The sequence below is a fragment of the Pelodiscus sinensis genome, chromosome 4 (genome assembly GCF_049634645.1).
Source record: "Pelodiscus sinensis isolate JC-2024 chromosome 4, ASM4963464v1, whole genome shotgun sequence".
NCBI classification, from domain to species: Eukaryota; Metazoa; Chordata; order Testudines; family Trionychidae; genus Pelodiscus; species Pelodiscus sinensis.
In genome coordinates this window covers 2,784,612-2,794,867 of record NC_134714.1, presented here as the reverse complement: position 1 = coordinate 2,794,867, position 10,256 = coordinate 2,784,612, and the positions used below count along the sequence as shown (strand labels likewise).

At 50.0% G+C, this 10,256-nt stretch overlaps 1 protein-coding gene across 8 annotated transcripts in view; it reads right to left on the bottom strand.

Moving 5' to 3' along the window:
• DORIP1 (dopamine receptor interacting protein 1) overlaps window positions 1–10,256 on the bottom strand; it is a 36,556-nt gene that overhangs the window by 15,805 nt on the left and 10,495 nt on the right. For 2 of the 8 annotated variants that reach the window (XM_075926137.1, XM_006120704.4), the window contains 2 exons: window positions 9,680–9,814; window positions 13–4,140 (listed from right to left, as the gene is read on the bottom strand). In XM_075926137.1, the coding sequence (XP_075782252.1) occupies window positions 3,954–4,140; window positions 9,680–9,814 (322 nt within the window). In that variant the 3' untranslated portion in view covers window positions 13–3,953. Of the gene's footprint in view, window positions 1–12; window positions 4,141–6,511; window positions 9,243–9,299; window positions 9,364–9,679; window positions 9,815–10,256 lie in introns of those variants that run through there. The other 6 variants (XM_006120706.4, XM_075926138.1, XM_014572320.3 and 3 more) reach the window with 6 other exon arrangements.

Below are 10,256 nucleotides of genomic sequence, written 5' to 3'. Positions count from 1 at the left end.
TTTAGGTCTCAGGACCTAGTTCCCAATTAGTATTAAACCAAAGAGAGAGCATAATTTTCAGAGATCTGCTTTCTGACCTTTGTCTGTTACGCTGCTTTTGAGGCCTTTCTCAGAAGCCACTTCAGAGGAGGAGTTTATACCGTAGTCTTAAACTGTAGTCCTGCCCCACACACCTGCATCTTTCACCCAGGTAATGCTGTGATGGCCGTGTGTGTACATTCGCATATAAAATACAATACGTGATAAGTCTCATGAAAGCCGTGCCTGTGCACAAGGCAGTAAAGTTTAAAAAGTTGTGCATGTTTCTTTGTATGGGTAAATGTTACACTTAACATGCTCAATGGACATTTTTAAAATACATTTTTTTATAAAGAGAAGTTCTATAATCTGTGCTTGTCTTTTTCCACTGCAGTGCCCTGTTGCACATACCTCACAAGGTATGTAGGAGTAAGCCCTTCTCCTGTTCTACCCCACAAGTACCTGTCCACCAAGTGGAGACGAGGGTCTAAGACTCCTATCTGAAATTTCAGTTTCAGGAAAAACTTGACACGTCCTACCGATTTAAACCTTTCTCTGACCGCAAAATTCATGTTCTGGGCACAAAGTGTTCGGCAGTCTCAGGTGCCTCTCACTGCATGTTTGAGAGCAGTGTGACCCAACCTCCACGGCATGGGAACCTCTAGCGGTACAATTGTTTAAACCATATGTCAGTGTCAGTGCTTTTCTTCCAGGTCCTTCAAGTTCCCAGATTCCCAATGTCCTGTGGCCCTTGCAGAGTTTTTAGAGTAGCTCTGCTGTGTTACTGGTATTGCAGCAGTAGCTAGAGACCTCAACTAAGAGCCAAACTTGAGTTGTACAGGCTAAAACAAGCTCTCAGTTTGATTCCAATCTTCAATTGCTAATACATGCGTGCACTGCAGCACCTGCATGAAGCCCTGTAGAAATCCCTGGAGCCGCTGCAGGTTACGCAGCCTACACATGAACTGTCAGGACCTGCATATAGGCTAGGATATCAGAGTGGGTTTGGCAAACAATAGGATGGGGACACATGTAACAGGGATGTCACAATGTAGTTCCATGGGGGGGGATGCAAAACTTAGTTAAAAAAATGATTTCCTTTCCCCACTCCTTTAAAGAACTAGTTAATATGAGCCTATTTCCCTTTGGAGTCTTAACTTTTGCTTATGCCTGGGTGTTTTTTTTTAACCTCTACCAGATTCCCAATATAAACGTGTTAATCCCCTTCTGCGTTCGGATAAGAGAGCAAAATAATACCCTTCCAGTGATAGAATCGGGGGTACGTCTGGCCACTCCTGGCATGGGTGGAAGGGATTCTGGCTCTAGTGGGGAAGGGGAGAACTCGGGGACCCCCTCGTGGCTACAGCTCAATTTTAAGATGCCCGTTAAATGTTTCTCTCCTGAAATCTGCAGGAAGGGAATGAGGTGCGCAAAGGTAACAATGTCACTAACATGGGCTTGGCAGTTTCGATTCATGGGATTTTTGTCTTTTAAATGCAGCAGCAGAGGTTATCATCAGCAATACCAGTATTTGACTGTAGGCGGGTCTCCGGCTTTCTGAACATGATGTTCCAGCTCCATTGGGCCGAGCTGCAAACCTGAGGGATGTGGCAGAGCCAAAAAACTGACATTGCTCCTATTAGCTTTGCATGTTTGTAACATCCCAGAATGCACCCTCCAAGCTGCTCTCTTTTGGTGCAGGTCGAGCATAAGCTACCGGGGCTCTTGGCTGCCTTTAATGTGTCAGGCTTTTGCAAAATACTTTCTTGGAAAAGCCATCGTGAAGCAAACATATCTGTTGTGTTCTTGGTCCTTCTGCACAGATAGTCCAGTTATGTTGGTGTGTGCATGTATGAGAGAGAATTCAGGCAGAGCAAAGGTGAGGAGGTCAGGGAGGGGGGAGGTAGTGTTTTGGATAGGTAAAAGCGGCACAGTTACACCCGCAAATGTTAAAACAGCCCAGATTCACGGCCTGGCTAACTACAATCAGAAAGAGTAAGGACAGAGGAGTTAGGTGTTGCAGGCCCAGAAAGCTTCTAAATGATTTCTGCTGCCCTTTCCTGAAGAATCGGGGGACGACCAGCAACCTTCCCTCCATGGTGAAATGTATTTTTTTAGTGTTTGGTTGGTTGAGAATTCTGCCTCTACCCTGAAAATCTGTTCTGGAAGCTTACATTTGTTTGCTTTTTACTGGCAAGTTACTAAAACTAATAGCTAGATCATTTGAAAAACAAAGTACAGAGTCTGAGTCAGACCCCATTGAGATGAACAGATAAAATGCTTGTAAAGGTGGCTTAATTTGCATAAAATATGTAGCTCTTTAATCTGCATATTCAGAGGACAGTGCAAAAGCTGACAACTTAATGTAGGCTACGTCCAGACTGCAGGCTTCTTTCGGACGAAGCTATTCCGGAAGCGATCTCCCAGAAAAACTTCAGAAAGAAAGCATCCACGCAGCAAAAGCACAACGAAAAAGCAATCTGCTTTTTCAAAAGATAGCGCCCACATTGATTGGACGCTATCTTGCATGTAAGTTGTGTTTTCTGTGGACGGAGTGGCCACCAGGGCACCTGTGCTTTTTCCTGGAGGCCTCTTCTTTCGAAAAAACCACTCTCTTCCACATCCATGCATGCCTTTTTTCCCGAAAAAGCTTTTTTGGAAAAAGGCTGCTTCTTTGGTAAATGAGGATTACCGCAGTCAGAAAAACCCCTCCATTCTTTCAACTTTCTGTCAAAAGAACGAAATAGCAGTGTAGACATAAGTATTGTTTTTCTGGAAAAACTCTGCAGTGTAGACATATCCGTAGAGTGCCCCTCAACATCGGTGCTATACTATGTGATTCCCTTTTTTTGCAATAATTCTATGACTTGCGGTAGAACTTTACATTTTGTCAGAGGGCTAATCCTTTTGCCACAGGCTACTTTTTGCTGCCTAATTTATTTGCTGTTAGCACAGTACAGAGGAGAGACTGATTTCTAACAGCTTGTTTGTAGCATGCTGCCAGGAACAGTGTAAAGTGCGTTAGCAGCATGCATGCCTTGTCGTGTTCCTGTGTGCCTTCCCCCTTGTTAGGCCAGGCACAGAGAGAAGAGATCTGACTCCCCACAGCAGCAGACCTTTTGCTATGTAGCATGGGGCCACGGGCAAGGAACCAGCAAGTCAAGAACCACTTCTATTGACATGTTCATATTTCAGTACCCTGTCGAACAAGGGAGTCCTATCCCAGGGAGAGTTTACACAAACTGGACAGAGCATCTAGAGCCTCCATGTGGCAAATGCCACTCAATCATTTAGCCACTCTATGGCTCAGAAATAATCTGTCAACTTTACTCCGCTGTGCTGTCTGTAAAATGGGGCTATTCATGCACATGTAATCCACAGATTTTCTGTGAGTTATGCATGTTCCTCAGAGCCTGCTGGTGGATGGAATGGGCATTAGATAACTGATACTTATTTCGCTTGTGAAAGCTTAGGTTTACTCAGGGTTTTTTAGCCATGAACTCAAGCACACCCATAAATGAAGAAATGCCAGAACTAAGCTGCGCTGTGCAACCTTAACTCTACCCCACCCCCTTTGTGCGTTATCATTAATCTTTCATTTACAAGATCACATATGCCAGTTCTATTAGCTACTTTGAAATAGTAATTAAAAAAAACAAAGGATACAACCATTCTTGGGTTTTTACTTTTTTATTTTAGCATAAAATTTGCTTGTATAAAAATAGCTTCTTTTTTTTTAAACAAAAATTGCATAGTGTTTCTGATTTCAAATGTTTAGCTCGAGTGAAAGCATTGGATACAATCCCAGAACTACTGTAGTTCTACTCTCTTCTTGGATACCAAGTATACATAAAGTGTAGACCTCCACGTGGGGTGGGTCCGCATTGTTGGCAGAGAAGGGAACGTGATTTGACTTTGCAGCCGTGAGACGGACGTCATTTAGTCTCTGCTGCCCTAATATAAACCAGAGATGACAAAAGAAGAAATTCTGGGGGTTTATTTAACAAAATTAAGTTGACATTTCTCAGTCCATCATAATGCATCCAATACCCATCGATCTGGAAAGCTGCAGAATAATGATGCTCCTCTTTATTAAATAAGGTGGCACCTTCCAATAAGTACCTGCAAATTAAGGTAAACAGAGATCACCCTCACAAACACTCTGCTAAATAAAATACAGGACTATGCAGCACTTTAAAGACTAACAAGATGGTTTATTAGGTGATGAGCTTTCGTGGGCCAGACCCACTTCCTCAGATCAAACAGTGGAAGCAAATAGTCACAACTCTGCTAAATAGCGCTAACCCGGAGGGCAGGCATTTAATTGGTTGTGAAGAGGAGTTGTGGGGGGAGCTAGCACTGGCAGTGTTGCTTCTGAGAATCGCTTTGTGGAGCCAGGTGACTGATGGCCCTTTGAGCAAATCCTGGAGCAAGGGTGCCAGCCTGTGGCAAGAGAAGATCATTGTCCTAGTCCTAGCTCCAGAAACGGCTTCTTTTATGTCCCTTCCACTCCAGGTTAGTATCGGAAAAAGCAACGCAAAATCCATGTGGAGTGTGTTGCTGCTGAATTACATGGTAGGGAAGAAGGAATGAAAGTGCTAATAGACAGGATAGTCTAACCTCTATGGCTCCATGGAGCATGGCAGGGCAGGCAGGCACACAAAGTTGAGCCATGCTTATGCCGAAACTCCAGTAGAGTTTTCTATATTACAGGGTGGCATGCTTCTTCGGGGTCAGCCCTGCTCGTCGATCAGATCCAGCTGGCAAGGGAGAAGCTGAGATGTGCTTCTGCATGCTTCCCCTGAAGCATGGGGAGCAGAGAGGAGGGAATGCAGGGTAGTGTACTGAGTACTGACATTCCAGTATCGAGAGAGACAAGGGAAGAAAAAACCTCAAGGTGCTGCAGCCCAGGGAAGCAGAAGAATGTCTGTTGCGGTTAATGGTTTGTTTCACTTCTATATCTGAATAAAACTGCCCAGAAAAAGACTTGGGAGTTGCAGTGAATCCTGCCTGGGAAGGGCATGAGACCCCCTCGTGAGCAAGTGGCTAGTCCACAAGCAGCCCAGATCTGTGCTGCTGTGCCAGCTGTGCAACTGGAAACTCCGCAGCCCATGACCAACAGCAGGTAGTTCTGGGTCTTCTCTTAAGAGGCTGGCTAGCCACCTGCCCGCCTTGCCCCACGCGCTCTGAGCGCTGGAGCTCTGCACACGAGGGCTGGCAGGGTTTCTCGGTTAGCCTAATGCCAGTTTTGTGGTTTGTAAGCCCTGGCCATAAAGCCGCACTATTAGTCATGTTGGGTTGCTTCTGCAAACTCTGTTTGCACCTATAAGCCAGCCTGGTTTTCGGCTGGGTCTGTTTTTCACACAATACAGCCTGGGAGGGATTTTGCTTTAAATGCAAAACTGTTGATTATATTATTTAAAAATGTCTTGGCAATAGATTTCTAAAACTGCAGCTACTTTTGAGTTGTGCTGTCTTTTCACAGACACACGGCCAGAGAGATGGCTTATTCTAACACTAAAGAATATAATTTATTAAAGCTTAGCATTCATTCTATTTAGCATGTTTTGACAGTTTCTGAGGCAAAAGTAAAGTGTATGAGAGTGTAAAAACACCTATTCTTTGTATCCTAGTGATTCTATTATTTGATTTTTTTAAAAATGGAGCGTATTGTCTAGTAGGTAGTCTGTTCCCCATTGGGTTAGTTACATGCCACTATGGCCCATGGGGTTACCAATCCCCCCAGAATTGTCCTAGAGCCTCCAGGAATCAAAGATTAATCTTTAATTAAAGATGGCCATGTGATAAACCTCCAGGCTTACATCCAATCAAAACAAGCAACTGTAATTGCTTGTGACTTCTGAGCCACTGCCAGAATTCATGTGCTATGGAAGAAGGGGGTAGCATATGCTACATGTTGTAACATGTTTACCCCCAATACACCCATGTAATAAAACCCATCTGTCATGTGAATCTTTTAATCTTTTTACATTCCTACCTGCCTTGTTTGCTTAGCCTGTGCTCCCCTCTCTTCTGGGAGATGGGCCATACCTATGGGGCACCCCTTCACTTTGTGTGTAAGCTTTAACATTAGTCTGCTGGAGCAGTGCCAGTGCTAGAGCGACCCTTCGGTACTGTTCTATTGCAGGGGTGGGGCCCAATCCAGCCTCCTGCTTAATTTCATCAGGCCCATGGCAAATCTCCGTGCTATAGGCCAGAAGGCGTGAGCCTCGGCACCCCCTGCGGGGCTGGCTTGCAGTGATCTGGGAAGCTCTGCATGCTACCCTCACCGGCCAGCACGGCCCCCACAGCTCCCATTGGGCAGGAACCATGGGCAATGGAAGCTGTGGGGCTTCAGGGACAAGCTGGCTGCTTCCAAATCTGAGAGCTGCTGGAAGTACGTACCCTGCACCTCCACCAGCACCCCAACCCCTGGCCCTAGCCCTGAGCCCCCCACCCTCATCCCAAGACCCTCCCCAGAGGCCCCTCCCGCACCCCGAACCCCTGAGTTTTGGTCCCTTCCCAATGATAGGGTTGCCAGCATTCCCAACTGGACAGCCCAGGCACCACTGCCATTCACAGCAATGGCATCCGACCTGTCAGGATAGGAAAGGGGTCAACCCTAATCCCAAAGCCTCAGAAAACCAAGCCTCCGCCCCTGCCTCTGCCCCTGCCCCCCTCCCCCTCGGGCTGTAAGGCCCCTGGCTCATTTTTAGGAAAAAGGTTCCCCACTCCTGTTTTATTGGGATGTTTAATCCTCTAACATTCCAGGAGAACCAGACTGTTTCAGATGTTTTTTAACCATTTCTTGGCCCGGTCAGTATCGTCTTTACCAACAACCCAGCCTCGTCTATCCCTAACGCCTGGGTCTTGTATCTATATAGGATTTGCTTAAGAGCTTCTCTGCTCTTACCTATCACACGATCCCCCTCTTATAACATTCTTAAATCACATGCTTGAAACAGTCTCCCTTTTCTCCTACTTCGCACTCAATTCTGATATAAATAATCTAACTCCTGTACCATTATTTGTTGAAAATTACTTAACATTCCTATAAAAAAAACTATATTAATTTCTGCCCACGAGGCATTTTTAATATACCACATGACACATTTTATTACATTTAAGTAGTGTGACTTGATTTAGATTCCCAATTTCAATCATGAAGCAAGAAACCTTGTTTTAAATCACAGGTTTTTAATCATGTCTTGCAGTTGTACTTTTGAGTTTCATAACGAAAGGAAGGTTGTCTAGTAATGAAACATGCTGATTTGCCACAATGTGGTACACAAGCTCTAGATACGTATTTCAGCTGAGCTTGCCGTTCCAGTGTCTTGCAGGTTTTCGATGAGATACAAATTGTCTTCCTGCTGGTTGGCAAGTTTGTAATTGAGACACTTAACTTGAACATAATCCGCTGCTACATTTGGTTCCAGCACAGAGGTGAGGAACTTCTGAGCCACCTCAAACATCTAGAAAGTGGATCTGAACTCCTGTTTAATTTACAGATCGTCATTTTAGGGTTGCCAGGAATCTGTACATTTTCCACCTTTTGCACAGTTGTGTAAATTGGCCCTTCTCCTCTGCATAGCTCGAACACGCTGGAGAGGAGCAGACGCGGGGAGCTCCCCACGCTCCAACCAGAGGCCCAAATCCGTGGTGAACCCGGGACACCTGCTTCCGGAGGCGCCCTGCGCGGGTCCCGAGACACACTGCCTCAGCTCGCTCCAGCGCTGCGGGACCCTGAGCCCCGCGCCCCTCCAGTCTTCATGGGCCCCTCGGTCTGCTCCTCCGCACTGTAGCAGCTTCCCTTCGGCAGACCTAGAGCACTAACGCCTCAGGTCGCCCGGCTTCGGCCAGTCGCTACCCTTCAGCCGCTGGGGCTGGCACCCTGCCTGCTGCTCGTTGGTTTAACGGCCCCCGCTCTCTGCGCTTGCCGAGCTGGGTGTCCAGCGCCGCAGCGGAGCCGCAATTCACCTGCCACTGTCGTCGTCCTCCCCCCGCCCCAGCCGGCTTGGTTTGCCTGGTGCCCTGCTCCCCTTCCCGTGTGGGTTTCGCCCAGTGCGAGACACAAGTGGCACAGCCCGCTGGCCTTCTCCTCCGCCTGCCAGCGGCCTCCAGGCTACCCTGAGCCAGCCAGGGAGAAGCACCCCCCTGCGCTTTCACCACTGCCAGGGCTGGTCAGGGATTGGGGGGGCGGGGAACCTGCCCCTTCCCCTCCCCTCAGCTGCGCCACTGGCCCAGTGGCTGCTCTTTCCCCTGCCACAACTTCCACCCCCAGGGGAGGGGACAAGGCTCCAGGCAGCCCAGCGGCTGCTCCGTGGGATCCGCCCGGGTCCAGCAGGGATCCCACCCCTGCCTGGCCAGAGAGCTCAAGGGCTGGGGGGAGCAGCCCAGTGTCGCCAGCCCTCAGTTGGGGACGGATGGGGCATGGCTCACCACTGAGCTGTCTCCAGGGCCTCTGGGGTTGCCTGGCCCACAGCTCCACCCCTTTTCAGTCCTGGGGGAGGGAAGCCAGGACGCTGAGTTATCTCCTGCCCCCCTTATCAGGGAGGGGGCAAAGCGCCTGGGATGCTGCCTGGAGGGGGGGGGGGCTGAGCCCGCGGGGGGGGCCAGTGCCCTGTCTTACTGCCCCCCAGTCTTTGCTCCTCCGGGTTCTCCCCACAGCCGAAGGTAAGAATGGGGGCAGCACTAGAGGCTCTGCTGCAAACCCTGGGGGTAAGGGGCGGGGGGCAGGGGGAGGGGCTTGGTCTCCTTCCTGGCTCATCACGTCGCCCTTCACTTCCTGCCCTCGGGAGAGAGCCAAGTTCTCTGCTCTGAGCTGGGGCCCAGTGCAGACCTGCCCCGATGCTGCCAGCCAGAGGGGCAGGGCCTGCGCCGCAGGACACGGGAGGGCTGGTTCTGACACGAGAACAGCTCTGCCAGGGCCTAACGCCAGCCAGCCCCATCGCACGGCCGCCCCCGGCGTCCACAGGCTCCTTTCCGCCACGGCGCGCCCCACAGCGAGGAAGGCAAACGGGTCTGGGCTGCAGGAACGGGGCGTTGTGAGCAAGACACGAGGAGTCGTTCTGCCGCTCTGCTCTGCGCTGGTCAGGCCTCAGCTGGGGTATCGTGTCCAGTTCTGGGCACCGCGTCTCAAGAAGGATGTGGAGAAATTGGACAGGGTCCAGGGAAGAGCAACAAGAATGATGAAAGGTCTAGAGAACATGGGCTAGGAAGGAAGGCTGAAGGAATTGGGTTTGTTTAGTTTAGAAAAGAGAAGATTGAGAGAGGACACGATAGCCATTTTCAGGTATCTAAAAGGGTGTCATAAGGAGGAGGGAGAAAACTTGTTCATCTTGGCCTCTGAGGAAAGGACAAGAAGCAATGGGCTTAAACTGCAGCCAGGGAGGTTTAGGTTGGACATTAGGAAAAACTTCCTGCCTGTCAGGGTGGTGAAACAAGGGAATAAATTGCCCAGGGAGGTTGTGGAATCTGCATCACTGGAGATATTTAAGAGCAGGTGAGATAAATGTCTATCAGGGATGATCTAGACAGTGCTGGGTCCTGCCGTGAGGACAGGGGACTGGACTCGCTGCCTCTCGAGGTCCCTTCCAGTCCTAGTGTTCTGTGACTCTATGAAAGCCCCTGGCTCAGCCAGCCAGGGCTGCACAATACTCACTTGTGGTCAGAGACATCCAAGTGGTACGGGACGTACGCCAGCTCCTCCGGCTTCCACTGCTGCATGTTGAAAACCACAAAGGGAGGTGCCCCGTGGCAGAAGACGCGCTGGGTGAACTCTCGGAGGCCCGTGCAGCTGCAAGCAGAGAAGCAGAAATGCCAGTGGTGCCACTGGGCCGGCAGCGCGGCTCAGCCGGGTTCAGTTCCCAGCCGGACCGGAGGCAGCTTGTCCCCCATATTAGCGTTTGGTTTGGACAGCGACCGGCTCTCCCCTGCGTCCCCGAGCCGAGGAATCAGGCGAGGCTGCCGGCCACCCTTCCCTGCCTCCCGCATGCAGCAAGCCGTGCTGGGCCAGAACTCACTGACTGCTGGCTCTCTGCCCTGGAATCCTTGCTCTGGGGCGGGGCGGGGCTGCCCCGGGGAGAGGCCAGCCCCAGCCCTCTGTCCCCGCAGCCACTTGGGGCCAGGTGGGAAGCGTCTCTCCGTGGCTGCTGCAGCTCCAGCGGGCACAGCCGGGGGAGGGGCGCATGCCCCCCCACTTGGGGCAGGTCCAGCTTCGTCTGCCCCTGCGCTGCCCA